We start from the raw sequence: 15,622 nt of genomic DNA, 5'->3' as shown, positions 1-15,622 counted from the left end.
AGATGGCAGGAACCACGGTGAGTGGAGTTAGACTGAGTGAAGAGAGGCTGAGGCTTCACTGTGATACTGGAGCACTGCTGAGAACAGAGGGATGCGCATCTGAACCTGAAAGCTCCAGACTCAATACTGAGAGAGGAGCTTTAAAGAACTGCGACACCTCCGAGCTCTCTTCTGAAGAAGAAATTAGTTTTCTGCGTGATGCAAGCTAGTGGTGTTCTCTAAACAACATAGAATAGACACAACTTGCGCACTGTTTCAACCTTGTAGGGGAGTTAGGAGAGGCACCTTGGTTCTTTTTCGGGTCCTCTTTGGGGAATGGTGACGATCCACTGGAAACTACTGTCTGAGAGTCTGCAACTATCTCCTATAGAGCAACATGCCTGTGATGAAGGGCCTCCTTGCCCCACAGAACACCTTCTTGGACACCATTGCAAAACACTTTGATGGCACACGTAAGTATATTTTGGAGAAGAGATTTCTATTATAGTCCATAATACTAATATCTGTATTTTTAACACTAGAAATTTGTAAAGACCTGGTTTGAATACACTTTCTAAGACTGCCTTTATGCCACTGTACATGAATAGCACACATATGCCAGTGGTTTTGTTATCACACTTTTGACTGATACTGTACATTCTGTGCATATGGTGACGTAAACCTTTGGTTGGACTGCTTGCCTGTACTGGGTCTTTGTGCATACAGTATCATCACTACACTGAAACCAATGTTTTTCTAACTTTTTCTCCAGTGCCACAAATTATTAAATTACAATTGTGTTGCCAGCAAATAGGTTTGTCTCAGTTTTAAGGCAGCAACTCCACAAGCTTACCTTAGCTTTTAGGATTTTTTTTTAGTTTTTGCCTTTGGCATTTCTGTAACCCAGTTTTAGATTGTGACTGACACTGAGAAACACTGCAGTAGACAACTGTGTCCAACATTAGTGTGCTCCAATTATAAGTTATGACCATGGAGGCGGACACAGCAGTCTCGGGTGATGTATTAGAACTAAAGAGCCACTTGTTGAACCATGGTGTTGCTTATAGATACAGGTTGCTCCCCTGCAAAATCAAGTATTTTTCAGTCAAAGTATTTCCTTCAAACAAACAAACAAACAAAAAAATTAAATTAAATCTTTTAATTTAATTCATTTAATCTGAACATTTTTCTCTCATATTTTCATTTATATCAACCTCTTTAACATTCAGGGCTATTTTTTTTTTCATGGCAGGAGAATGATATGCTGATATCTTGGTATTTTCCTGACTGTGATGTTTGTTTTGCACATCCTGTTGGTAATGCCCAGCGCGGGGCATATGGTGTAAGGAGGAGAAGTGCAAATGAGGCAGCTGAGAAATCAATATTTTTTGTTACAGATATTTTTTTAATTGGAAGCGTTTCTGCAAAAATCTTGACATTCATAGAGAATAGAGAACTGCTCCATGTTTTACACTTCTTGATGAGGGATTCATATTTTGGCTATTTGATGCTTTAACGAATAGATGTCATAAGACCAGGTTGAATTCAGCAAAGTGAAAATTGCAGTCATTAGAGAATAAATCTAAATGATATGAAATAACCTGTAATTGTAACCACAAAACATTTTAGATCTGAAGAAATATAGCTTTTTCTAATTATTATTCTTGTAGATCTACTGTAAAATGTAACACAATGTTACTATTATTCTTAATTACTTCTTAGCCTTACTCAACAGTTATTGTGTGGAAAGCAATGTATCAAGGCTAAGGCTGAATTATACATATATTTGTATTTTGCTTAGTGCACATCACCAGAGTGTGAACAATTCATGTTTGGGAATGCACTTAAACCTTCACAGACACAAACTAAGCTGGTCTTTGCTTTCGTAGGTCATATCTTCATGTCTTGACAGTTATGATGGTCACCCATTCATCCATTTTGGCTTTGTCTTGTTGGTTTATATTTTGCTCCTGTCTTACTAGTCTAAGTCTGTTCATCAGCATCATGCCTCAGAATCAGTAGAGTGAAAAGTTATCTGCAAGCACACAGCAAAGCTCTTTCCAGAACACGATGAAAAGAGTGTGTGTGGGTCAGACTGTACATGTCCTTTACAACTTAACAAATTCTCAAATTCAGTGTGATGACACAGTCGCAAACACATAAATCCTCCCTAACGTCTTCATGTTGTTTGCTCTTGCTTTCTGTGTGTGTGTGTGTACACACACACACAGAAAGCAAGAGCATGTTCCACAGAAAGCAAGAGTGTGTGTACACACACACACACACACACACGCACGCCCGCACACAAACACACACACACACACACAATGTGGCATTTTCTCAATCTTAACTGCCACAATACCACTGTATCAGCTGTGCAAGTGGGCGGATTGACCAAGTAGCTGAGTGGGAGGTGAAGGGGCCAGCTCTGATGGCTTCAGAGCAAAGCACTATTGAATCTAAGAAGGGCTTTGAATATGTCATGTTTAAATTGAAAAGCCTTTTTGTGTGAAGACAACTCTCTTAAGACGAGCAGATAACTGCAAGGCTAAAAATATATTCATCTCATTTCTCTGTTCAGTGGATAAAAAACAAATATCCACAGTGAGAATGTGAGAACTAAAGCTGGGCTCACATGAATGGAAGTGGTATTTGCATGACCCTGAAATGTGAGCAGGGAAATGAATTAAAATGAATTATGCAGGGGCCAAAGGTCAATCAAATATCATTGGAGGGCTTAGTCAAAACAGTTTAATTATTCATCTATTCAATAGCTACCTCCCTATATAGGTTATTAGGAGAATTATGAGGTTGAAGACATTGAGTAAAGCAGGTGCTGGCAAAGGTTTCCAACCAAGATATACCTCTGTTAATAAAGATTACAGTCAAGACAAGAATCTTAGGGATTTAGATAAATATTGGTAGACTATATATATATGTGTTGGTAATGTAATTGAAAGGGAGTGGGCACATGTGGCTCAAAGGGCTGCACTTATAATTTATAAGGGTTATAAAATCCTCACTCATTGATGATATAAGCTCCCTGAGTTAGTGAAATCCGTAAAATGAGCTGCAATGAGTTGTGTATGAATCACAATGAGGCTGATATTGCAGATCCTTTATTGGCTACATCTGTTTTTCAGAGGGCACAGTTTCTCTGTAACCTCATAGATGCAAATTGAAGCATTGGTGTGTTTTGTTTTTTGTTGGGTTTTTTGCACAAATTGCTATGGCAACACAAGCTTGCAGAGCTCGCTTCTTAATTTAGTTTCTTATGAGATTAACTGCACACATATCAGGTAGAAATTATCCACATTGCACTAATTGCATGTCTTGTGCTTTTCCTCTGGAACAAAGGCTTGTTAACACCGATGCTGCCTGCTTGGTGATTGTGTTTTAAAAATTGCACTGTTTACATCAGATAAATCTATAACGACATGCTGTTCAATAAACTGTGCGTTATAAGTCTGTGTTTACTCTCCTAGATTTAGGGAGATTACAAAGCACCACACTCATTAAAACTGGTTCCGGCACAGGTGTCCAATGTTGCTTGTTGTCATGCTCATTCGAGCAAAGACTTTGTTTCAAATTGAATATGCTTACATTCAGAGAGAAACTGATTGAATACATGGAAGAAGACACCACTCAGCGAACTCACACTGTCATTCTACATATTGAAGGGTTATTTAGGGTTATGTGGACACTAATGAAAGCAGACATGCATTAGTCAGTGAACAATGGCTGAGATTTAGCTGTTATTTATCTATACAAAAGAACCTGGAGAGCATGACCCCATGTACATTATTTTTATTCATCAATCTCCAGCTTATCAGTAGTGGGTTAAAATGAGAATGGAAACAGGCTCCTTTATTTCCCAGTTTTATTTACAAAAGGGTTCACACAATTCACACTGGAAACATATCTTTCTGTGGACAGAAAACATGGTATTGAATCCGGTGTTTGTGTCCATTTATAGTTGTCATGCAACATTATCTATGCTATCACAGATAATGGTAGCCTGCCACAACCCTCCTCATCGGTTAGTGTGAAGAAACTCTTTGCTATTCGACTTCTTTTCTGTGTTTTATTGCAGAGGAGACCATTGGACATTGAATTCACTCCTTTGTCTAATTCAGTGTTAGGTTCATTATTGTTTTTCTTCTGCTTCACCACCTACACTCTCTGCCCTAAAAAGACTCTCCAATGTTCCAGCAGCTGCAAAACATCTTCCTTTCAAACATTGCATTCATTTTTAAATATCTACCTGAAGTAGTTTCATAACAGATCTTATTCACCATTATTTCTCAGACATATAGGGATTTTTTTTTGACACTTTGTGTTGTCTCTGTTACCTTATGTGAGCGTGTGAGAAACTTGTATTGTGAGTATAATAAGACTAACTTATCAAATCTTTTGTGTAAATAACAGCTTTTTAAATACAAAGGGAATTTCTAAATGACTGTTCAAAACAAACAAGTGTCTTAATTAGGCAGCATTGCACCTGTCATACCTGCTGAAGTATCATGATAATTAAATAAACATACCTTTCTTATATATTTACAAAATATCAGTTTATGCACAGTTTTGTCAAATTTAACAGTTTGGGCTTTCATAACATTTAATGATTTTTAACAGAAAAACTGTCTTAAAATGGCAAAACAAGCACATTTGCAAAATACATCATACATTTTGTGTGTGTGTCTAGGTGTGCTAATTCTGAAATCCATTGCACAACCAGGGGCAGGATGAAACCATGCCCCAGATACTAATTAAGGGCTGAGGCTCACCAAAAGGCACTGGTCCTTCATGGAGCCAGCTGGACCCCTGCATATATATTATGACTTCATACACACCACCAACATACTTCAAAGCCCTCTCTGATGTACACTAAACTATTTTTGGAGAACAGCCAGTAAACAAAATGTGACTATGGTTAAATAAATAAATAAATAAAAAGTTTTCTTTTTGTGCACTGACAAAGGAATCAAATCTTGAATGATGTTTGGAGAGGACATGGAAAAAGAAAAGAGGACCTTATTGCCATATTACATTCAGAGCTGCATCCATCTCAGTGTTAATCATAGCTTTACAGCTTGAAAAGCACAAACTATTGTTCCTCAATCACACTCATCATTCTATCCTTCGAGGTCACACAGTAGCTTTACATTCAACCTTCCTCTTCTTTTATTCCCCTTGCAGACAGTAATTTCTTATTGGGAAATGCTCAGGGTCGCTACGGCTACCCCATTGTGTACTGTTCTGATGGATTTTGTGAGCTGACTGGCTTCACTCGGACTGAGGTGATGCAGAAAACGTGCACCTGCAGCTTCCTTCATGGGGCAGAGACCAGTGAAAGTTTGATTCAGCAAGTAGACAAAGCTCTGGAAGGCCAGCAGGAGTACCAAGGAGAAGTCTGCTTTTATAGGAAAAATGGTAAACATCAAGTTACTTAATCATCCAGAAGTTGAGTTGACCAACATACATTTTCTTTATTATAATATTAAATTTAAACCTATGTGTTAAACCCAAATAAAACAGGTGGCACTTTCCTCTAATTAAAGCATTTTCCTCACCTTGATTTCATTGTTGACAGTTATTTTTTAAGAAAAACATTGTCACTGCAGTGTTACTAGAAATCTAACTATCACTGTGGGGTAAGAGTTGTCTCTTGGTACTGATTTGTAACTTTTTTCTAATTTCCTCAGGAAATCATTTTTGGTGCTTTTTGGATATTGTGCCAATTAAAAACGAGAAAGGTGAGGTGGTGCTGTTCCTGTTATCCTTCAAAGACGTCAGTGAATCACATGGGAAAAGCCATCACTACATTCCAGGAGACGGTGAGGCCTGATTACACATGCATTTCCTAGCTGTTAACAATTAAAGTTTTAGCTTTTAGCAAACTATTTTAGCTTTAAAATATCATGCTGCCATGTTTATTTAAATAATTGAAAGCTAAATGAAATATGGCACTTAAGGGAATGATGTAATTTGCATTATTCTGTGCTTTTTTTTTGCAAGCAGCTATGTCAGAAGCGTCTCACCAGGGCAGGAAAACCAAACGATCCCACTTTTCCCAAGCTCGAGACAGGGGGAGGACTATCCTACATAACCTGACCAATCTGTTCTCCAAGAGGGGCAAGCGGGAACTAACCAATGTGAGTGTAAAACCCCGATTTTTATAACATATCAACATTTTATCATTCATTATAACTGACTACTCTCCATGAAACAAAGGCATTTGACCTTTTGATAGCTGAACTGACTATTATTGAAGTTATATATCTCATTTGAATGCAACTGATGACATTTTAATCAGAGCTCGCTCCAGTTATGAGATTCATCAGTCGATATAAAATCCCAACCAGGTGAGCTTTGAGTTGAGTGTTTGGCACCAATCTGTAGTCTTTTTAAATGTTCAAAGGTTTGTAATTCATTAGAATGAATACCTCACATTTACTGATATTTTCCATCTGTGACCATCTTCAAAAAAAAATCAGCAAGCCCATTTTGTACATAAATTGTTCATTCAAGTCTATTTAACAGCAATTGTAAAGGTAATGATGATTACAGATGATCACTGGCAGTGTTTCATGCGAGATGTAAGCACTGCCTCAGTTGGAAATGAATAAATGCACAGAATTCGTCCTTTTTCATTTTCAAATTTGTAAAGTGGTTTTATTCATCCCAAAAAAATATCCTCATTCGAATTAACGTTCATCACTGATGATTCAAGTCTAATTCCTTCTCCCATTTGCAGAATTCAATTTCCAGTGACGCTTTCAGGGTTTAAAAAAAAATGTAATTCTTTCTGACTTTCTCTCCTTTGTCAGAGTGTGTTTCAGAAACCGACTCTGCCTGAGTACAAGGTTGCAGCTGTAAAGAAGTCACGTTTCATCCTGCTTCACTACAGCATCTCTAAAGCCTTGTGGGACTGGCTTATTTTACTGGCAACCTTCTATGTTGCTGTCACTGTTCCTTACGACGTCTGCTTTGTCAGTCACGATGAGGACAGTGACCATCATTCACTTGTCAGCCACAGCACTATAGACAGTGACATAGCAGTGGAGATGCTCTTCATACTTGGTATGATAATTTTATATTTGATTAGAATTTTTTTTTTATCATTGTAATTAAGAGTTTGTGTACAGCCATGTGATTTTATGACCTTTCAAGAAGATATATGATGTTTTTTAAGAACATTTTAAATAGGGAATTGTAGTCTAACTTCTCTCATTGAAAATTAACTGGTAGCTTGTACCACTGATGTCATGCTGCACAAAAGTTCACCTTGTAAGTTTACCTTGAACAGCATTATAAAAAGACAACAATGTTTAAATTAATAAAAAAACTATATTTCCTGGTGCAGCTGCAGCGGTTTCCCTGGCAATGGCTAACACATATATAAACCTCCCACCTTTTCCTCGCCCACTCAGGGTGTCTCTGTTGCCCCAGGTTACGAATCATAATTACATTTCTCTCACTTCGTCCCACTTTTCTTCCAAGGGAAGTGTGATAGCACATCTGTCATGTGGCTCTGACTTTTTCTCTCTCAACAAGTTTGTCTGGGGACAGACGTGCATGGTGATATTCATGCTCAAAATAGCTCAAAATAAGCTCACCTTGTGTCACATGCTGCTGCTGTAACTTTTCTTTTTGTGAAAGTGTATCTATGTTTTATGCCAACATGTTGAGTGGGGTATTTCGGATGCTTGTTGCAAAACCAGTGTCTTTAATAGTCAATGAATGAATGAATGAATGAATGAATAAAGAGAGGAGTCAGTGTCTTGTCAGTGTAGGGAAAAGTTAAACGTTAGTGCCAGGAATGTATCACAATAATAAGGACAGTGTGTCTGTATTATTATTATTATTTTTTTAAATATAGTAGTTTTCAAATAACTAATTACTGGCATAACAATATACCACAACATTGAAAACGACACAATCATCATCATCTTTAGTCACTTGCCCTAATATCCATAAAATCATTTTACTACTCATGTTTGTTGTAATACAATTTAAGGTTTTATTCCACTCTTTTCTTTGGTAACTTATAAAGTAACGTCCTTTCTAGTCCCTTTAAAATTACCAAACTGCACATCTTATAACTGAATTTAAGCAATCATGTATTTTATTTCTGTTTTGTAAACATTTTCCTTTACTTCCATTTTCACCGCTCCTTTTCAGATATTATCCTAAATTTCCGAACCACCTATGTGAGTCAGTCAGGTCAGGTAGTGTACGATGCCCGCTCCATCTACCTCCATTACTGCACCACCTGGTTCTTTGTTGATCTGATTGCAGCTTTGCCCTTCGACCTTCTCTATGCTTTCAACATCACAGTGGTAAGATTATTGTTGTATATATCTGGAAGTATGCCGCTGTTGTACTCTCCATGTCTGTCTGTTTCTTTGCACTAACTTTAAGCCTACAGCAGCCAACGTTTTAGAAGTGCTGTTGCCCCATGGCAATGGACTGGAGAATATCCTTACATGCTACCACTTCACTGAGCATTCTCGTTTGTTAGCTTGACTAAGTTTCATCCTAATGATCAATTTTAGCATCTCACATGGATTGCTTTAGCTGACACACAAATACATCTTTCTTACAGCATCCTTAGTTTTGTTTGTAGTTGTAAACGTTCCTGCTATTAGTGACATTAAAGTCAGAGCAAGTGTCTCACCACAGAGTCTGTTAAATAACACTTAATAAAGGTTAAATGAGGTAAGAGGGTGGGTGGAATAAAACTGCATGTGGGAAAACAGTTTTAAAAGAAAAGATTATCTAGCTTGTATGTTCTGCTCCCCATCTCCTTGTCCAGACCTCGCTGGTGCACTTGTTGAAGACAGTTCGCCTGCTGCGTCTACTGCGCCTGTTACAGAAACTGGATCGCTACTCCCAGTACAGTGCTGTGGTTTTGACCCTGCTGATGTCTGTGTTTGCTCTGCTGGCTCACTGGATGGCTTGTGTCTGGTACGTCATTGGACGCAAGGAGATAGAAAGCAGTGACCCTGTTACCTGGGACATAGGTGAGCACATTGCATTTGTGTGTCTGAAGGCTAAAAAAAAACACTGAATCAAGACTATGATGCTCTTGCTCATTCATTAGCTTTGCTTGGTGCTCTGGCTCACTTGGCATGCCAGTGTCTCTCCTGCCAACCCCAGTGGACCAGAGCAGCACATGGTCTCCTCATTTGTCTCCTCAGTCCAGAGGAAGTGGAGGTCACCGAGTAATTTCATTATATCACCAGTGATACGTTATATCATTGTCTATTATATCACCCATTACATCAAAGGAGAAAGAGTCATCCACTGATGTGTAGCAAAAAAAAAATTATGTTAGTTTAGTCAGTGAAGACCCCCAACATTAGTCTTATCCAACCATCCTCTGACCTCATCCACCAGGCTGGCTTCAGGAGTTGGGAAAGCGTCTGGAAACACCTTACATCAACAGTACCATGGGTGGTCCCTCCATGCCTAGCGCCTATATCGCCTCGCTCTACTTCACGCTCAGCAGCCTCACCAGTGTTGGTTTTGGCAATGTGTGTGCCAATACAGATGCAGAGAAAATCTTCTCCATCTGCATTATGCTCATGGGCGGTGAGTTTTCTTATGAACACAGAAAATTCATATAAAGATGACAAATGTTCTCAGATCATCATAATATTAAACCCTCTCCCACCTCCAGCCCTGATGCATGCAGTGGTCTTTGGCAACGTGACAGCCATCATCCAGCGCATGTACTCACGACGCTCACTCTACCACACCCGAATGAAGGACCTAAAAGACTTTATCCGTGTGCACCGGCTACCTCAACAGCTGAAGCAGAGGATGCTGGAGTACTTCCAGGCCACATGGTCTGTCAACAATGGAATCAATGCCAACGAGGTTTGTACAGAAATGCAAATTAGAGCTCATGTTTCATTGGGGTAAAGTAACCTTGTGCCTGTTATACTTTAAAACATTTTAACCCTAGTAAGAGGCTTTGTGGTTAAAGTTTATCTGTGTGGGCTACTGTTCTTTACATGACGAAAGAATACATTCTGTGTGGGTGCTGGTTTATAGATTCAGAAATGCCATCCTTAAAATGTGGGTCGCATTTATTTCTCTTGAGTCTTATTCCATTTCTTTAAGTGGATGGCACTTCATTGCAAATAGAACTTTCGTTAACAATGCCAAATCTGATCTAGGAGAAGTTCCCTGTAATTACAAGGGCAGGACAAGAAATAGAGAGAATGCTCATTAACACCCTCGCAACTACCATCTGTAGATAATTAATTCACTGTTGACAGACACAGCCGCTGGTTTCTGAGAACACGCTGGCTTTAACACCTTGTGTCTGTTTTTACTGAACAGCTTTGCATACCATGTGAGTGCATCAACCTTTAAAACCACACATTACTTTTTTGTTCTTGTACTGTATGTACCAGTGGTGATAGATGTATTCAAATCCTCTGGTCAACTTAAAATAGCAGTACCTCAAAGTCTGAGAAATATTGTTTACTTGAGTATTTTGACAGAGTTTCCCTTTTAGGGTGTTTCCAGGCAGCTTATTATCTACTCCTCTTTTAGTTCTCATTTGGCTTCTACTGCCTCTTGACAAGAATATCCAGGTCTCTCACTAGATGCAAGGTCCCTCTTCTGTCCTACATACAATCTGCAGTGTTAGTTGGTGATTCTTGCAAATCTTTTAGGCAAAGTTTTTCAGTCCACTGTCTCAAGTCTGTTTGGCTGACTTTGTTGCATATCGTGCCCCTCAATCAACCCCTGTTTCATGTCTCTCTACAAATAAAACGAAGATGAAGAATAAGACATAAGTGTTTCTTAGTGTATAACAGTATATTAAACAGATCCGGTGTGACACTGATGGTGGATTGCAGCTGCTCTTGTCCTGTTGATGTGCTGCTTTAGCTACGCAGTCAGTGTAGAAAGAGGGTAGTGTGTTCGATTTCACTAGTGACCTTTTTTAGATTACATGGAGTCATTTGATTTAGTGGTAATATAAAAATATTCCCCAAAATAGATCCAGAACCTAAAGAGTATGAAATCTCAACTATCATGATAAGAAACCTTGGTTATTTGAACAAGCTTTTATTCACCACATAAGCTCCACCTACAGCATGTCAGCAAAACCATCAACAGAGAAATCATTTTGAAATAAGACAGTATGCAGTCTGTTGCTATACATTTCTGAAGTGCTGTCTTTAATATTTTTTGGCAAGCTTGCAGATTATAGATTTTGGGACATGTAGTCGACACGGTGGTATGACACATGATATGTTTTCATTTTCAGAAATGAAAATTATCAGCTATCACTCAGGGAGGTGGGGGTATTTTTTTAATCTGCTGAAGCACTATAGCAGACCAGATGTGTTGTAACAATCATTTAATTATTAATTTTCTTCCATCCTCTCCTTCAGCTGCTGCACGACTTCCCAGATGAACTGCGAGCTGACATCGCCATGCATCTGAACAAAGACATCCTGCAGTTGCCTGTATTTGAGCGAGCCAGCAGAGGGTGTCTGCGCTCCCTGTCCCTGCACATCAAGACCTCCTTCTGTGCACCAGGGGAATATCTTATTCGGCACGGAGATGCTCTACAAGCCAATTACTTTGTCTGCTCTGGTTCCCTGGAGGTTCTGAAAGATGGCATGGTTCTGGCAATCCTAGGTCAGTGATGTCCCAAGGGTGAAACATGTCCTCTCACAATTTTTTGCATCTTTAGCTGCCTTGCACTTTGTGTAACCCCTCTGTTTAACCATCAATCCAAACAGGCAAAGGGGACCTTATAGGGGCTGACCTCCCAGAACATGACCAGGTGATCAAGACTAATGCAGATGTGAAGGCGCTAACTTACTGTGACTTGCAATACATCAGCGTTAAAGCTTTGAGAGAGGTCCTGCGGCTGTACCCAGAGTATGGCAGCCGGTTCAGCTCTGACATCCACCACAACCTCACCTACAACTTGAGAGAAGGCAGTGAAGTTAACGTAAGACATTTGTTATTAAAACAGAGAGAGACAAAACTTTCATTGTACCATTTTTTTTCTGTTTCCTTGCTTCAGGTAATTAATAGAAACATACCTACTAAATATAGAATGTGTGTGTAATCCCTTGTTAATTATGACTTCAATCCCTGTAGGGATTAACAAGGTTTCCATGGTCCCCCAGGCAGTCACAGGTATGTGTGCCTCACTAATATAATTACATGAGCCTTGATCAGCTTGATAAATCTGACAATCAGTTGCAATAGGCAATTGATTGAAGAATTGTTATGGTAAATGTGCAAAAATGGCATACTAACTGCCTAACTTTTTCAAAAAAAGGAAATATGTGGACAATACAGGCGAGATCAACTTTCAGCAGGATTCTTTTGTCATTAGGGGCTTTATGACACTTGTATAATCAAAAGCATCTGCAATATTTGATAATTCAAGTTCATGTACACACTTTGTTATGCACTCGGTATTAGAAAATAATTTGCAGACATGTTGAACATTATAGCTAAGTTCAAGTGGAAATGACACATTTTTATGAAAGTTCACTTTCTAATGCAGCAAGACTGCAGCTCTTTGTTTTCTGTTTTTGGGTCCTGGTTTGTTGTGGACGAGAAAGCTCTGGATTTTGCTCTGACATTGCAATTCAGCACACTCTACACATGCAAATATCTGTTATTTTACCACATTTGAAACATCTAACCTTCCAACCATTTTTTCCTAAGGGTCAAGTTTCTTTGGACCATAAACTACCTTATATTATTGAGGCAGATGACACAGAACATGGAGAAGACATGAGGCACTCTCAGGGGAGGAGAGTGCCACTGTTACATGGAGTAGGCAGCCCTATGCGTCAGAGCTGCCTCAGCACCTTGTTAGGAGAGGAACTCCGCCACATTAACGCGTTGCATCTCTGTCGGTCACCCGTTCAGGGGGGAAGAGGCCAAATCCCTTCTCCTCATCCATTCGCCAATGAGGAACTCACTCGGTCTCCATTGCCCAGCTTTAACAATGACCCAGGCTCGACCCATCGACCAGCCAAGCTACTGATGCCATCCTTGCCTTGTGTTAGTCCACTGAGCCTTAGCCCCAGGTAACCCATTCAACCTGCTTTTTCCAAATATGAACTGTAATCAGTTAACATCTATTGAGAATTATGTAACACTGATTTGTGTCTCTGCCAGGGTCGTGGATGGAATTGAGGACAATGGTCACACATTTCAATTTAATGTAGAGCAGAGCGAGGCAAAGACTAATGTAACAGGTAAAGTCTCTGGGAGCTGCATAATGGATAAAAAATGAATTACAGAATTGGGACAGCACAAATCTTGATTAAAAACACTTTTCCTGAGAGAAGGCTTAACAGTTAGTCATACAAGGTTAAATATACATGAACTCTTTGCGTTAAACCAATGGCTACATTATTTCCCACTCAATTGCCATATAGCATCTCATTAACCAGTGAAGAGGGTAATCTCAGTTCTTTCCTGTGTGTGTTTTTTTTTTAACAATCCCTTTATCAGACCGGCTCCAGGTGAGTGCAAACCTGCTTCTGGAGACTGAGGAAGTGAGACAGAACATTAGCAAACTGAACAAAGAGGTATGTTCAATATGTAAAATATAAATTAAGTGGCTGTACCATATATTGGTGCATTTATTTTTGATGGCAAATTTTTAATAAATGAGTCTATATCTTTCATTAATGTTTGAACTTGTAAATATTTTCGTTGCTTCTTGGTCACATGCAGAATTAACAGGCCCCACTTGGTGACACAAATCTAATGTTAAGTGTGAAACTCAGGTGATATGGGGATGACAGATTTTTACTGCGACTGTGATCACACTCTAACTTTAACTGTGGTCTTCGAGGCATCTGACTTTTATCCTTTCCTTCCAGGTGTATCTCTGATTCTTGTAACTCAGAAGTTTTAAATTATTATATAAAATTATTAAATGATTGATATGTCCCACAGACAACTTTACTTTTTCTTCTCAGGTGAACAACCTAAATCAAGAAGTATCCAACCTGGCCAAGGAGCTCCATGACATAATGCATGTCCTACAGTCCCATATGGCCACGCTCCATTATACTCCTCCAGCCTCCACATTTCCCTATGGCATACAGATGGTTCCCAGTCCCAGTGTAACTGCTTCCAGTGACTGGCAGTCCCATGTCCCCTTAAATATAGCCACTGGACAACATCTCCATCATGAAGCAATTAGTCACCCTGCCAGAAATGTGTGCGGCTGCAGTGGGATGCCCTCCCAGGCCAGAAGTCCCACCTTACTACATTCCTCTACCCCCTTGTCATCCTGTTTACACCTGTGCTGTACTGATAGAGAAGGGGCCACAGCTCACAGGTTACAGAGCCAGTGTGGCCCTTTCCAAGCCTCTAGAGCAACTCCAAGCTCCCCTTACATGACCCAATCCCGTGCCCAAGGAGGTCTATCACTCCTGGGCCTCAGTTCTGCCTTCAGTAGCTTTCCAGTTATTTGTCAGGCCCCACAGGTGGCCTACAATGCCTCTATTTCCACGATGAGCAACTCTCACCCCTTGTGTTCCCCAGTAAATTACTCCCACCCTTCTTTGGGTGTTCAAACCAACTCTGATCCCACACATAATCAGTCCAAAACCCACACACCAATCCATTCCTCTGTCACTCCCACTGGCCAACCACAGCTTCACACTGTGTTCAGCTCTCTCACCCCTTCAGGAGTCCAGACCTCAATGTGTACAGGGCACAACCACAGCCAACAGGGCTCTATCAGTGGCCCCAGGCCAAATGACCCAACTGGGTCCAGTCCCCTTCACCACACACAGGACATTGCATGTTCTCTGCTGGGGCAGGTAACAGACAGAGACTGTAGAGCTTCGCTGTTTCAAGTGGCGACTGATAGTATTGATTCTCAGGGTATGAGCAGCAGTACTCCAACCTTAGAAGTTCAGCCACGTCTCTTGGATATGCAGGGAAAACAAACCCCACACTGATGTCCTCTGTTTCTTGATGTTTTACTGTTGGATAATGATGACCTTTAATGATGAAATCTTTAAAAACATCTAAGGTTACATTAAATAAAATGCTCTTTGTCCAAATGCACAAATTGCTGTTACCGTACTGCCACAACTAAATAAGATATAGCTTAAACTGTATTCATAACTAATGATATTGTTTGTTAAAATGGAAGAGATTAGACAAATTACTGCTCTACGGCTGAGATCATTACAAAGACAATGCAACATAACATGCACCACACACTCATTCTAGCATTTAATACAGCATTATTTGGATGTTGACATTAAATGAATTTTAATTGTCAGTGTATTTGATTAAAAAAACTAAACTGTAACACTGATTCTGCACATCATCAGCACAAGGGAGATTTACTGTTTACATATTCTCTGTTGTCATTGTGTCCAGGCTTGAGATGCAAACTATGACTTATGAGTTTGCAGCACCATCCAGTGGTGATGTGTGGTTACAGCAAAACAGTTAAGGCATTTCACACATTTTGTAAATTAGCTGGTTTGCTGTAGCTGTAATCTGTTGAAAGAAAAAAAAAAAACACAGAACATGCCAATACCGTGCTCGAATCTGTGTTTAGGAGTATATATGTAACATCTAGAAAGGGAAATATATTCCAGATCCATAA

General features: G+C 39.6%; 1 protein-coding gene across 1 annotated transcript; it reads left to right on the top strand.

Moving 5' to 3' along the window:
• Positions 1 to 376: 376 nt before the first annotated feature.
• kcnh4a (potassium voltage-gated channel, subfamily H (eag-related), member 4a) lies at positions 377 to 14,960 on the top strand. Its single transcript, XM_062438514.1, has 15 exons — positions 377 to 452; positions 5,179 to 5,412; positions 5,685 to 5,816; positions 5,998 to 6,134; positions 6,810 to 7,062; positions 8,164 to 8,321; positions 8,798 to 9,005; positions 9,382 to 9,576; positions 9,665 to 9,864; positions 11,397 to 11,646; positions 11,751 to 11,965; positions 12,697 to 13,064; positions 13,156 to 13,235; positions 13,495 to 13,571; positions 13,968 to 14,960. Exons 1-15 carry the CDS (start codon positions 377 to 379, stop codon positions 14,958 to 14,960), a joined length of 3,576 nt encoding a protein of 1,191 aa, XP_062294498.1.
• Positions 14,961 to 15,622: the final 662 nt, after the last annotated feature.

This window comes from Scomber scombrus, chromosome 18 (genome assembly GCF_963691925.1).
Source record: "Scomber scombrus chromosome 18, fScoSco1.1, whole genome shotgun sequence".
NCBI classification, from domain to species: domain Eukaryota; kingdom Metazoa; phylum Chordata; class Actinopteri; order Scombriformes; family Scombridae; genus Scomber; species Scomber scombrus.
The sequence above is the reverse complement of the archived record's forward strand: the minus strand, read 5'-3'. Positions and strand labels throughout refer to the sequence as shown.

What these genes read in the sequence shown, in the direction of transcription:
- kcnh4a (XM_062438514.1), top strand. Translation starts at nt 377, where the DNA reads ATGCCTGTGATGAAGGGCCTCCTTGCCCCACAGAACACCTTCTTGGAC. An exon ending in ATGCTTTCAACATCACAGTG is followed by an intron (nt 8,322 to 8,797) that starts GTAAGATTATTG and finishes CTCCTTGTCCAG; the next exon opens with ACCTCGCTGGTGCACTTGTT. An exon ending in CCACTGAGCCTTAGCCCCAG is followed by an intron (nt 13,065 to 13,155) that starts GTAACCCATTCA and finishes TGTCTCTGCCAG; the next exon opens with GGTCGTGGATGGAATTGAGG.